At 39.3% G+C, this 13,784-nt stretch overlaps 1 protein-coding gene across 3 annotated transcripts in view; it reads right to left on the reverse strand.

Moving 5' to 3' along the window:
* Positions 1-167: 167 nt before the first annotated feature.
* Positions 168-13,784, reverse strand: part of gas7b (growth arrest-specific 7b) — a 69,726-nt gene continuing 56,109 nt past the window's right edge. For all 3 annotated transcript variants that reach the window (XM_018762043.2, XM_018762042.2, XM_018762044.2), the window contains 7 exons: positions 11,853-11,927; positions 9,209-9,287; positions 6,538-6,666; positions 5,324-5,447; positions 3,369-3,448; positions 3,184-3,282; positions 168-2,774 (listed from right to left, as the gene is read on the reverse strand). In XM_018762043.2, the coding sequence (XP_018617559.1) occupies positions 2,661-2,774; positions 3,184-3,282; positions 3,369-3,448; positions 5,324-5,447; positions 6,538-6,666; positions 9,209-9,287; positions 11,853-11,927 (700 nt within the window). In that variant the 3' untranslated portion in view covers positions 168-2,660. The remainder of the gene's footprint in view (positions 2,775-3,183; positions 3,283-3,368; positions 3,449-5,323; positions 5,448-6,537; positions 6,667-9,208; positions 9,288-11,852; positions 11,928-13,784) is intronic.

The raw sequence follows: 13,784 nt of genomic DNA on the forward strand, positions 1-13,784 counted from the left end.
AAAAACCAAGGTAGGAAATCTCTATAACAACTGCAGATGTTCCTGAAAAAGCGAAACAGTGAAAACTGCAGAAGTACTTCATGCATTTAGCCATCCTGAGGAGATTAGGGAAGGAAATGACCTGTCATGTATAACAGATGCCTTTGGTATTTAATGATAAATATCAATAAAGCAGGATGACACAATGTGTTATAAACACTGGATTAACACTGGAAATATTCCCCCCAGTCCACGTTCGCTTAACACAGCTGCCTTGAGACGAAAAATTGAGAATACCAAGGCTGTACTTTATCAAGCGTCATGCTCCACAGCATCGTTGCACCCAAACCCGCTGTAAGCACACACACCAATTCACAGAAAGTAGGTGCAGAACTAATTAGGCAATGATGAAACAAGAATGGGATGCACACTGTCCTTGCCTCTCCGTCCTCATTTCTCATTTGAAAATGAACAGTTTACGAAAAGCTGCAACAATAAAGTTTCAACGCATCATCATGTCACATTAATGTTGTCCATGTCTAAGAAATACATTGCAGACATTAATATTTACTGAACATCTAGCATAACTTGAAATATCATCATTCAAATGCTTTTCATGAGCCTTTACACTGCAATTTCATCAATAGTCTTAAAGTCTCAAAATGCCCCCTTAAACATATGATAGCTTGCATACGTTCCAGACATCCCAAAGGCAATGTGCACAGTAACTGATAAAATTTTGAAAGCAGGTAGCATTTTTTCCCCCATCGAATCACAAGGATTACATATATTGTATATAATTTTATCTCATTAATGCAGATGTGCTTTGATGTTTGTGTTTTTGTGTTGAATAGGTATCTTTTTCGATATGCAAAATATTTTTGTGTATAAAACAAATGCATCTAAAATACAAGGTCTGAACATAATTTTATATTTATACTTGAACATTAGCGCTTGCCTTCTTGTGGGCACTGCTGGGCTTTCCTTGTAAACACACTGCCATTTGGACGCCACGGTCTCCATCAAAATCAGCATGCAGCCCCAGCGAGGAGCTCCGTCTGCCAGCCACAGGACGAGCAGCAGGACCCGAACACAGGCCCGTTTCCTACTACAGGGAGGCCAGGGACAAAGTGGAGAGGAAAGCTTCCCAGAAATTTCCAGTTTTTGTTGCTGTTGTTTATCAGTTTCATTTGCTTGTCTAGACCAAGGCACTGAATGAAATGATAATAAAATAAATCTTTGATATATACTGCAAACAAAGGTTTTTTTTCCACTCCTGCACCTATGTCTGAAAGTGAACGTGTTCAAGTGATAAGATTCAAGGAAAAAAGTTGTTTATTTCAGGTTTCGCATAAAAGGATATCAAAGTTATATTTCAGAGTAATTAGCAAGTGTGTTGGACCCTCACTGTGGACATTGGTGGATGAACGGCTTGGTGAACGGATATATAGTTTGAATTTATACATACAGCCAAGCGTGCATATAATACATTTGTGCTGAGACGCTGAGTGTAGAGTCAACAGTGGTCTAGTAATATCTACAGGAATGTTGCACTAGTCCTCCAGAAAGCAGTCATCCAGTTTGCAGCAGCCTGACAGGAGCAGAAACTGCTGCCATGGGTACATCACCAGAGAGTGGCAGAGATGCGATGAGACTGAGGTCTGGCGTTTGGGAGAGGCATGCTTGACGGGCAAACGGGCTTCTCAGATGACTCAGTTGCGCCCTGCGAGCTGGAGCACTGTTTCAAAGACACTGCTAACTCCCATGATGCTGCATTTTGGGAAGCAGACAATCCACTCCAGTAAACTGCTGCCAGACTTGTATTATAGCCTTGACAGAAAACAGTGAACAGTGCTGGCGATGGGCAATGATGGCACCTTTAGGACCCTTTTTTTACAGTTGAATCAAGGCACTTGGGGCTCAACAGCTCCCTGGACTGCTGCCAAACCATGCTGGTTCTTTCTCATCCTTATTACTGATGGCTTTGGCCTTTCTCAAAGAAGCGCTTGCCTAATGTGCACAATTTACAGCGTGTACAAAACTATTAAAATGTTCCCTTCAGTCACTCTCTGCATTAATAAACGATGAAAACTTTACCTCAGCCTAACAGACATGGTGATTATGGATCTTCTGTTAAGCCCTTTTTAACTGTGTGCTCCAGTGTCTTAATGATAAATAAGTTAGTGACAAAAGTGACCCAGACACACTTGCTGAGTGCTTTTCATGATGACAAAAGATCTCAATAGCTATTGAAATAACTGTTAAATATGCTGTGTTGTCTTTTCCGCAAATATATAAACAGAGGATGATTTATAATGTCATAAATAAAATCTTCTGACCAGAAAATACCTTTGTTCAATGGTCTAATCTTGCTAATTAGTTCACTAATAAGATATAAACCATAAATACAGTCTTGCTGATGCCCATTCCAGCATCTGCATGCATTTCATATTTGATGTGTAATTTTCTTTTCCAGATGTTGTTAAAGAGATGCAAGTTCGTCATCATTACTGTTATGTTGTCCCAGCGCCGGTGAACATAAGAAAGTTGCCAGGGCCTGGGATTCTGGACGATAACAGTCTTGTGCTCTAAGTTCGGTGTGTTCCTGTGAGGTAAGGGGCAAGCAGAGCGCTTGGTGTTAAGCTAGTGCCCCTGGGTTTGTGCTTCTCCCTCCCCACTTCCTAGAGCTCCAGGTCCACGGGCCGCACGTCCCCGGTCTTGTGCTCCTTCACCCACAACTCCCGGTCTTTGGCTGGGTCCACGTTCTGAAGCAGCTGGTCCACCGGCTCCACAGTCTGTAGGGATTACATAGGTCCCTTTCAATCTCTTTATGTAAATGTGAGTTTGGAAACATAATGAAATCTAAAAAGAGAACATGCATGATTTCATTGTATGAAATTCCTTTCATTTAAAACACTTTTTGAACATGTGTATACTGTATATATATACAGACATTTCTATTTTCATGTGAACATAATCTTGATTTTAAATAATGTAATTAATCTGGAAACATGAAGCTAGTTAGTGTCTACGAATATTGCAGAATGTAACTACTAGGCAAAGCGCGAAGGGTTTGTCAGCAGTGGTGCAGGACACGAGGCGTATGTATCATTTTAATGTATTTACTGACTCACCTTTCACAGAAAAAAACAGTAACCGTCCACAAAAGTGTCCTTATTATTAATGAAAGAAAAGATCCCTTACACTTTGGTTGAACATGTCTGTTTCATGCCGCAGAGTTGTGTACTGACACAGATGTTGTCGAATCATCTCCACACGTTCAACCTCCAGCCTTTCCAATTCCTAATTAAAACACATGAAGGAAACATAGTGATGGAAAAGAATACGTCACCATATGTTCTCTTTAATAGATGTGTGATTTTTATTACCAGACTTGTGGTCACCATCTCCTCAAACCACTTAGACTGGGACTGATTGTAAAGATCCACACAGCGCATCAGGTCATCGCCTATAAAAGGGAGAAACAAAAATAGTGTAAGGTTACACACCTCAGATAACCACCTGCAGCAAAGCTCTTAAACACACACACACAGAATCCTAACCCTAAAATTGCCAAACTGCCATTCAATAAATAAGGTTTTTATTACCTTTTTTCAGTAAGCTGTTGCCGGGTAGGCTCCGGTTTCCCGCAACCCCGTATGGGACAAGCGGTTCTGAAAATGTGTGTGTGTGTGTGTGTTTCAGTATGTCCAATCAAATTCAGTGTTTTAAATGAGAGAAATTACATATGGTTAAAGCAGTATAAGTTTTCTTTTAAGATTTTATGTCTCCACACCCACATTTATATACACAGCAAAATGGTGATTTAATAATTTTTTCTTGCTATTTGTTATTTACTTTACTTATTATTTTTGTCAGTATCCTTGCATTGTGTTGTTACATGTCAGATGTGTTATGTTGAGATGCTGTGTGGGAATTTCCTTGCTGAGCGTAATAAGGTACTATCTTGTGTTATCCTAACCTAAAGAGCGCTTGGCCGTTAACCTTAAAGAGTATATTTCTAACAGGTGGTGCCACCAACTAAAAACATGTCTTTTGTGTGACTAAATAATGCTAACACATGTATCATGTCCTGCAGATTATCCTCTTCATCACTGTGATCTCCTAACTTTATTGTAGTATGACCACCTTAAGGTTTGGTCATATTCTTAATTTCAGGAAAAGGCCATATATCTTAGATATATCGTACACATATGTGTTTTTTAAACATTTGTTCCCTTTTAAGGAGTATTTGCCTGCTAAACCTTTCTGTTATTCTGTATAATCAGAATAGTGCGGTACAAGTACTGTGCTGTCATGGCCATGTTGCAGTGTTTGACGCAGTGTTACTCCAGGCCTTGAATCTCCACAGTAAAATGCTTCCCAAACCAATTACTTCTCACTGCACATCTATGTAGTCATTATCTCAACCACAGCCACTTTTCTTCCCGATTTTGGGGACACTACAGAGAAGTCAGACTGACATAGTCGAGTGGGAAACTTATCAGAATAGTTGGTTAATAAATATAGCCCCATGTGTGTGAAACCTCTGAGAAATCTGTGAAACCTCATCTTCTTACCCTCACTGGTTGTGTTCCAAACCAATGGCCTCCTCAGGCCGCCTGCAATAATCTGCCTGCATTTTTCACTTAGTTTTGGTCTCTTGAGGATGTGTTGGTGTTTCCAACCATTCTGGCTATAGCGTGGCTGATATCAAGAGGACAGGTCCTCCTCTTAAAACTGTTCAATGTTGCTGCCAAAAGACCATTCACTGGGGACCGCAGCAGATAGCCTACACCCACTGGCTGTTCTAGGCCAACGCAAAAATAGAGCAGATCGCATGTTTCCAAGGCCCACTGTGACTCAGTCTGGCCGGAATGCTGACACAACCCCTGTGGGCCAACCCTACTGCTTTTACACTGCTGTGGACATGCTCTCCTCCAATAATGCTATTCTCTGCATTACAGCTAAAAAAAAAAAAAAAAAAAGAAGAAAGAAAAAGCCAGGAAGTGAGAACATCAGTCCAACCAGGAAACACACACCAAACACGTTGTTTCAAAATAAAAGAAGAAAAAGTATGTACTGAGAACGAGTACATAAATTACAAAATTTTGTATTTGATCCAAGTCTTTTGTAGCTTGGCTTCACCACCACTCCTGTCTTCCATACTATTTATTCAATCATGTTTTTTATTCATAAGGATAATTTAACTGATTCTTGTTAAGGTGATTTGCCATCAGCCAGGTTGCTAGTTATGTCAGCTCCAGTGTGTTCATTGCTGCAATATACATTCCAAGAGGCTCAAAGTCTCATAGAGATGGTGCCAACCGCCACGACCTCTGACCTGCTTGTGTAGATTTCCGCCGAGCCTTCTTGATGTCCTCCTCTGTCTTATTACTGAGCTTGATTTCCAGCTGCTGCGTTTTTATCTCAAGGTCCTTCTGCCTGTCTGCCAGTGCTTTGCGAGCCTGAGGAGCACAGAGAGGTGAGACATGAGTCACTGTCTGACAACCTTGAGACTATCCCATCCCACAAAAATTTGCAACCCTCCCAAAAACAACCATCTATACATCAATGTGTCATGACGTATAGAAATGTCTCCTTCATATTTGTCCTGTATAGACTAAGTGTGCATCCACTGCTGATTTTCAGCTGTCAGTAATGTTTTCCCATTTCTTAATTATGCTGGATTTTTTTGTGAAATCTCAAAAGGTAAAAAAAAAAAAAAAATGGAAATTAAATTTCTGTCACATTTTGTTTTACTCATTTGTATAGTAATACTGTACATACCAATTACAAATGTGTCTGCTGCTATTGTGTATATGTATGTTAACTTGACATCTCTGTGGAGTTTGAGATTAAAAATTTAACATTTCACAATCTTGGTAAGGTCCACTGCTTTACAAACAGCAATGGAATTTAAATACACAAAAGAGTCAGCCTGTGATTCTGCCAACATTTCATCAACATAAAAACTTTAAGTTCATGTGGAGGGCAGAGTATGATGTATGGATTACAATGAAATACAGGCCTGACAAAACCAGTAGGATGATAATGCTTGAGATAAAATTCTTAGAATTCCACTGTTTTATACACAAACCTGCAGAATGTAGCTACTGATTATGAGTGCATAATTAAGTACTCAGAATGGATTTGATTTTTATTGTACATAAAGAAAACACTTAAGAAATATAGCTAAAATGGAAATAATTTCTTTCAAATGTTCTTAATTACACAAAGTTCTTACAAATTGTTTATCTTCATTCCTTCTATACATATATATATATATATATATATATATTATATTCATTTAGCTGATATGTTTCTCCAAACAAATTTATATAGTTGGTTAATATTTGGGTGTGTGTGTGTGTGTGTGTGTGTGTGTGTGTGTGTGTGTGTAAAAAGGGAGAATTTTTAAATGAAACATGTTGAAATTAGTGAGAATAAACAAACACAGCTGCCCTGAGGAATGAAGAGTGATCACTGATGTGTGGGATGTCAGCGGGTGGAGACATGCATAAGGGCGTGTAAAGGCTATGGCACACAGAGGCCTACCTTCTCTACAGCAGCATATCGGCTGACCAGCTGCTTTCTAAGGTCACTAATGTGGTGGTCAAACTTCTTCATGTCCTTCTTAAAGTTTTCCCGGAAAGTGAGGAGGGGCTTCTCTACCTCGGTGTGGAGCTACATACGGGTGGCACAGTTGGTCAGAGGCACGAGTCATGTATACTGATCCACAAACAAGACACACTTAACAGTCACAGTTCAGCCGAAAAGTCAAGGAGGGCTTCTGAGGCCTGAAGGTGGACTCTCATATTGAAACATTAAATACATTAAATACAGAACATTTAGTGGTTTTTAAGGTCAGATTTTGTTTAATTCCATGGTAACCATTAAGGCAGTTTATATACTGAAACTTTGTTGTGACACAAATATACACCCAATATCGCTAATATGATTTTCTTAATAAATTTCACAAATTAAATTTTTTCGTGATTTTTCATGGGTCACGGGAGATCACGACTTTATCATGAGTTGAATCCTCAAAATGATCAGTACTGACAGGAAACTGAGAGTAACTGGTTAGAGGTTAGAGATACAGGGGCCTATATTTTATTATAACATCACAAGACAGGAAGGCTATTCAAACAAACGGAAGACACGGATGTTCATAAGATAACCAGCCTAGCAACAGATGCAGTGTGTGTCAATACTGGTGTAAGGAAAAAGCTGAAAATCTGTTGCGTTAATAATTTCCACTCTTTGTAGCTATGTAATATAAGCAGAAAAAACACAAATATCACTCGATGAAGCAACCACAAGAGATATTTCAGAAAACCCAGGGGAATTTCTTTGTTCATGGTGCATGCAATACAGTTTCCTTTGGATGCATACGAAATTAGTGACTGAAAAAGCTAAATTCTAAATTTTTTAAAGTTAGAATTTCCCTTTAAATTTAGAGAGACAGATGTTCTAATGTACTTATTGCATAACATTAGACAGATTGGTACAGAGCTGAATAACTGTTTTGAAACTTCTGAGTCTTAGAACCAGAAGTTCAATGTCCCTTCAATTTCATTACAAGTCAGCAGATCTCAGAAAATTAGTTTCCTCTACATTTTGGAACATGGTAATGTGACAGGTCAGTCTCCTGTCTGGGTTTTGACCTCATGTTTGAGTTCTCAGTAGTATCATGTTGACTCTGAAAAAAAAATTGAAATATTTACCAAAAAAAAGTGTGTTGAATTATCATTGTTAAATACACACACAGACTGAAACCGCTTGTCCCAAGCAGGGGTCGCAGCGAAACAGAGCCAAACCCAGTAACACAGGGCGTAAGGCTGGAGGGGACACACCCAGGACAGGACGCCAGCCTGTCATAAGGCATCTCAAGCAGGACTTGAACCCCAGACCCGCCAGAGAGCAGGACCTGGCCAAACCCGCTGCGCCGTCACCACACCCCTCTCCACTGTTAAATAGCTCCTCTTACAGAACAACACTAGCTTGCAGTAAAATAGGTTCAAGAGCCATAAAGTTGAAGTTGATCCTCAAGCGAACACAAACACGGCATTCACAGTAAAGGGGGATACGAAGGTGGTTTACCATTGCCTTCTTATACACACGGACCATGGGAAGAATCTCACAGAAATACAAAGAGAACATACATTATAAACTGAACTGGATTTGAACACAGATTGAAAACCACAGCCCAGAATCTTTCCTGGCACCACAACTATCCACTGCACCACTACACCATACAATAAACACGGGAAAATATATTAAATGAGGTCAGTTTCTCAAAGTCCATGACTTGCTAGGATGTGCAGTCATTATGAGTCGTTCATCTACAGAAAATAATGGCTGGACTTTCTGAGGCCAGCAGTGTGAGAAAAACATCGAGAAACCCAAACCTTCTTACATGCGGGCATAAAACACCAGACTGCTGTCTGGACAGTAACGGTCAAACCAGTGTTTAACATCCTCAGCTTAATTCTTAATTTGCTTCCTCTAAGTTATTATAATGGCAATTGTTGATGTGTGCTGAAGACTTTTATTTTTTTACAGTTTTCCTCCCTTTCATCACCCCAGCTTTAGCCCTGGCTGCCAGGAAGCTTCACCTGGAGCTGTGATTTACCCCACTGAGTGCTGGCAACCAGAAATATACAACCTCAGCACAACAGCACCAATGTCCTCAGTACGTGGTGGGTGACACAGGTCAAATCTGAACTGTAACTTGAGCCACATTGTCCAGCATGCACTTGGAAACAATGTTGTGGTTGCAAGGCCAACATGTTGAACTTTTCCATTTCAAACAGACATCATGGCCTACACAAACTAACCAAAGGATGACCTGCCAGGAGAGCTGTACAGCACAGGTAATCAATGTTCATAACTACTGATTAAAATAACGATTAAATATTATTTTGTGCCACAGTGCATTTAAGATATTTAAAATTTTACAGACTACTTGCAGTAACTTCCATCGTAATGACAGATATAGAGTGGTCTTACAGTCGTCTGATGATTTCACATATCTTGCACGGTTCATAGGGTAATAACTGAAATTTAAGACTGGACTGGTAGTGGACATCCATTTTCTACACAGACACACACATAGCACTAAAAGAAAAAATGACCACTAGCTTGAGCACGGCATTAGCTTATCAGACAAATCTAACTGATCTATTATGTATTATGAAGCTCTTTCCAAAGCATGCTGGGTTACCTTGGATGAGAACTTGAGGTGAACCTCTGCCTCGTCCGCCAGGCTTTTCTTCAGCTGAGCCCAAGCCTCCCCCAGTGTGCTGCAGAGAAATATCAATAATCGTCTATACACAACATCATAATAATCGTAATGGCGTATATCAGCAGTCCCTGCACATGTACTCAAGCAGACTTCATTACTATGTTGAAATTTGTGATTTATAACACCATGTTTCTTCTTTTACTGTGATATTTTGGTGTTCTAACCCACTACAGTACACCATAAAGTGCTGAGATTACTAGGAAGAAAAGGCAAGCAATTATTGTGCAAACAAATGAAGAAATAGTATAAGAATTTGTGAACAGCTGAAAAAAACTAGCAAACCTAACATGGGCTTTTAACTTGAATTGTTCAAATGTGCTGTTATATTTTTTAATTTCAATCTTATTTTGCAGTTTGTAAGTAAGAAGAATATATATTAGCAAATTACAAAAACCTAAACACATTTGTCATGTTTGTCATTTCTTGTTTGACTTCTGTGCATCTTTTATTTTTTATAGTATCGCTTAAAAATGGATGCAAAAAGCTTTAATTTTCAAATAAAGCTCAATTTAGAAAAATGTCCTTGTGAGATAGGTTAATTCTCATTGCAAAACCTGGGCATCCAGTCCTTTCACATTTGTCTCAGTTCTCCCAACACAATACTCCAGAATAATGGTGTTACCAGCACTTTGGGAACAATTCCTTTTACATCACAGCCACACAAACAGTAAATTCATGAATAAACAAGTGATTCTGACCATGCATATAGGAACAAGCCAGCAACACAATGATGCACATGATTCACAACAAAGGGAAGTAAAAGGATGGAATAATAGAAGTTTTGTCCTGTATCAAAATGTCTTTGGCAACGAGTGGCCTGACCCCCATGGCATCATCTGGATTCTAATAAGGAACAATAGGCTCTTTCTCCTATCCTACCAGTTCATGGGCTGTTCTGGAGACACGCATCATGGTACGGCCTTGTCAAAGGACTGCTGATGCATATTACAGGTGCAACATATAGGAACAGATACAATATACTGGATGTGAAACAATGTACTGAAAAAGTTTGCCAACACAACACGCTGATACTGTTTGCTCAAACAAGATACTGACTCAGTAAGCAGAACCTGATTTAATGTGTTGAATTCACACAATACAACTGAATTAAACAACCTGAAACACTATATAGAAGCAGCACACTGAATCAAATACAATACTGATGCAAAACATAGGATCTGATTTAGTTTAGAAGCGCAACCATGTGAATTTTATAGAAAATAAATTATATCCTTTACAATGAACTTCATGCAATATAGTGGTGTGCTGTAGAGATACACTGAAACTTATTTTGTAAACTGTACTGCACTGACATTATAGGCTTGTATAACATAATGGTTTAATACAGTTGTGTACTGAGGAATATTAGTAATAGGTACAACTCAAGTTGTACAGAAATATTGTGGGGATTGATGAGGCTTTCTTGAAATATGGGGGGGTGCCCTGTTTTCACTTCCTTTCTACCCCCTTATTACACTTTAGATATGATGAACTTGGCATAGAAAACTTGATAATACAGTGTGCACGTGCAGAAAAAGTTTACAGAAACACTATGACACACACACTGATGCAGATCAGTGTAACGAATAGTGAAATTGGTGCAATCTGCTCTCATATATACTCAAAGATATTAATACATTATAATGAAGGTGAAATAAACAATATATAAATGAAATACACTAGAATAAATAGCATACTAATACATTATTATAAAAATACTGATAACATACAAGCATTTGTGTTTCCTTCGCTTCCCTTTTCTGTTAAACAACTTCATTGTCACCTTTTAACAAAACAGACCTTCGTGGTATCTAAACAGTGAAAATGTGTCTATGGTTAGTGACTTCAACGTCAATGAATGATGTGCCTCATGTGCTTTGAAGTGATGTAAAACATGCCTCAGTGTGCATTGATTTGTTGCAACCTTCTGTGGAACTTGTCCTCCCAAACTGCTATGATCCACTGGACAATTATCAAGTTCAAGTTCAGAGTAAAGTCCAGCAGCCCTATCATAAAAGTACCGACACAGTTGGGTACTCTAAGAAACCCCCACAGGATTGAAGATGGTATAATAGCTATGTCCAGAGGCATGGCTCACTTAAGGAGCTGGTGCATAAACCTTGGGTTCCTTAAGAACATAGGTTTGAGTTCCAACATAAACATTACATCACAACTGGGATGACACACCAAACAAAGAAAAAATGTGTTTGCAGCATTTTGCCCACTGGGGGCAATGTTGTCATTGTGCCCTTAGTGAGGCCTATCAGTTTGCCTGCATATAGCCCATGAGATGTAACCGTGAAGATGTATTTCATTATGCTCCACAGAGAAAGATCAGTGCAAAAGGAATGGCCACAGGACCCTAAACACCCTCTTATGTACTGTCTCTCTCCCAGCACGACATAGCAAATAACTGTTTCAGAAGTGATGAATGTGCAGCACATTTCAGCAGAAGTGACATTGAAATGGAACCTAAACTTTACAAAAATAGGGTGTTAGGCTGAAAATAATACTGTACTGAAAAATGTTTAATGATGAGAATATACATAAAACTGACATTTACCCTTCTTCCTGTGCAGCCAAGGGGATCTGTGATAGTTTTGAAAGGTTCTTTGCATATTCCTCTTCAATCTTTATTCTGCAACAAAGAAAAAAAACTGGAGTTAAGCTCTTGTACATGTCCAGATTATTGGAAGTGACTGATTTACAGAGGGAAAGTAACACAAAACTTGAGGGAATATGAGAAAGGATCTGATGTCTCATTAAATATGATCTAAATGTAAGGTTGATCCTGAATTTACCCCAAAGACTGTACAATTAGTCATACAACTAATAGAGTAAAGTTTTGGATACCACTGGGTTTTGGAAGAAGATTCCAGGAAAAGCAATGTGCATTACACTTGAGTTTGAATAAGGACAGGAAAAAGCAGCAACACAAGCAGTGAACCATACACTGATGTAATGCCTAGACGAAGCCAAAAGTGGCAACCTAAATTCAAACAGCAAAGTTCTTTACATAAAAGTATAGAAGTAAAACAGTCGAAAATCCCCTTGATTCATGTGACAAAAATAATTTCTGCTCTTGTGTGAGGTTGAAAGGATGGCAATACCAAGGTTGTCCAGTGTCTTAAACAAAACAATTTTTCTTTCCAAGCACCTTCTGGCTCCAAAGCAATGATTATAATGTGAACCTACTGAGTCAAAGAGTTATCTTTCTAAAATAAGAAATTGCATAGAAGAACCACACTGGGGCAGAGCAGTGCTAATGGGAAGGACAGTATCTCTCAATTCAAATATAATGGGGGCCAAGCCTTGCAGTGGTAGATCCAGACCTCAGTCCTCCCTCTATTAGAAGTACCTCAGCTACAGAATTCTTTGGTAGACTTGGTACACACACATTTTCGGAACCGCTTGTCCCATACGGGGTCGCGGGGAACCGGAGCCTACCCGGCAACAGAGGGCGTAAGGCCGGAGGGGACACACCCAGGACGGGACGCCAGTCCGTCACAAGGCACCCTAAGCGGGACTCGAACCCCAGACCCACCCGAGAGCAGGACCTGGTCCAACCCACTGCACCACCACACCCCCTTAGACTTGATACCTTTACAAAATATATTAGATTATAAAACAGAAACAGTGTGCAAGTCAGTCATAAAGCTAAATACAAACACCTTAACCATGGTCTGAGCTACAGGAATTTAATAAGTACCATTATAACCCACCAATTGCTGATAAAGTCCTGTTGACTACAACGACAAAGGAACATTAATTCATTAACAATAATGTATGGTCACAGTGGTTCGGAGCTTATTCTGAAAACAAATGACGTGAGGCAGGGTACACCCCAGATGGGATTCAAACCCTTTGCAGGGATGAAGGAACATTTTTTCTCTATTTTTTATTCTCTAAATTTCTCATTCTTAAACATTTTCTGCACTCCAGTGCACAAATATAAAGAGCTGTCAACCAGTTGTAACCAATCTCTTTGTTCTCACTTTGATGGTTTTATAAACTAGCAAAAACTTGGGCGTGGGGGACCTCATTAACATTCATTGGTGCTGGAGCCACCTCGGCAGCCTCATTGCAGAGAGAAATGGACCAGGATTATGAAGCAGTGCTGCTGTGGAGAACGTATTTTGCTTTCTGCTTTCTTGACAGAGAATGTTGCTTTCTCTGTCATGGGGACAAAAGAAGACGTGGGCAGATAAGTGGAAAGGTGCAGCCTATAAGGTGTTTACAAGTCATACTACTGCAAAAGATGCTGTCTTCTTTAAAACTAAAGGCTATAGATACAACCATGTGGCAAGAGAACTGGATTATGAGTGTTTTCATAAATTAACCAAAAAGATGTGATGGTGAAAGAAGAATATCTTATTTACTTCAGAGGTAATTATTGTCTGTCAACATGTAAAATAATACTACTTTCCATACCTTCTTTACCTAGGTGTAAAAATGAATCATTTTTGGATGTCCTCTCTGGAAATAACTCTTGCTT

The sequence above is a fragment of the Scleropages formosus genome, chromosome 20, assembly GCF_900964775.1.
Source record: "Scleropages formosus chromosome 20, fSclFor1.1, whole genome shotgun sequence".
Taxonomy (NCBI): domain Eukaryota; kingdom Metazoa; phylum Chordata; class Actinopteri; order Osteoglossiformes; family Osteoglossidae; genus Scleropages; species Scleropages formosus.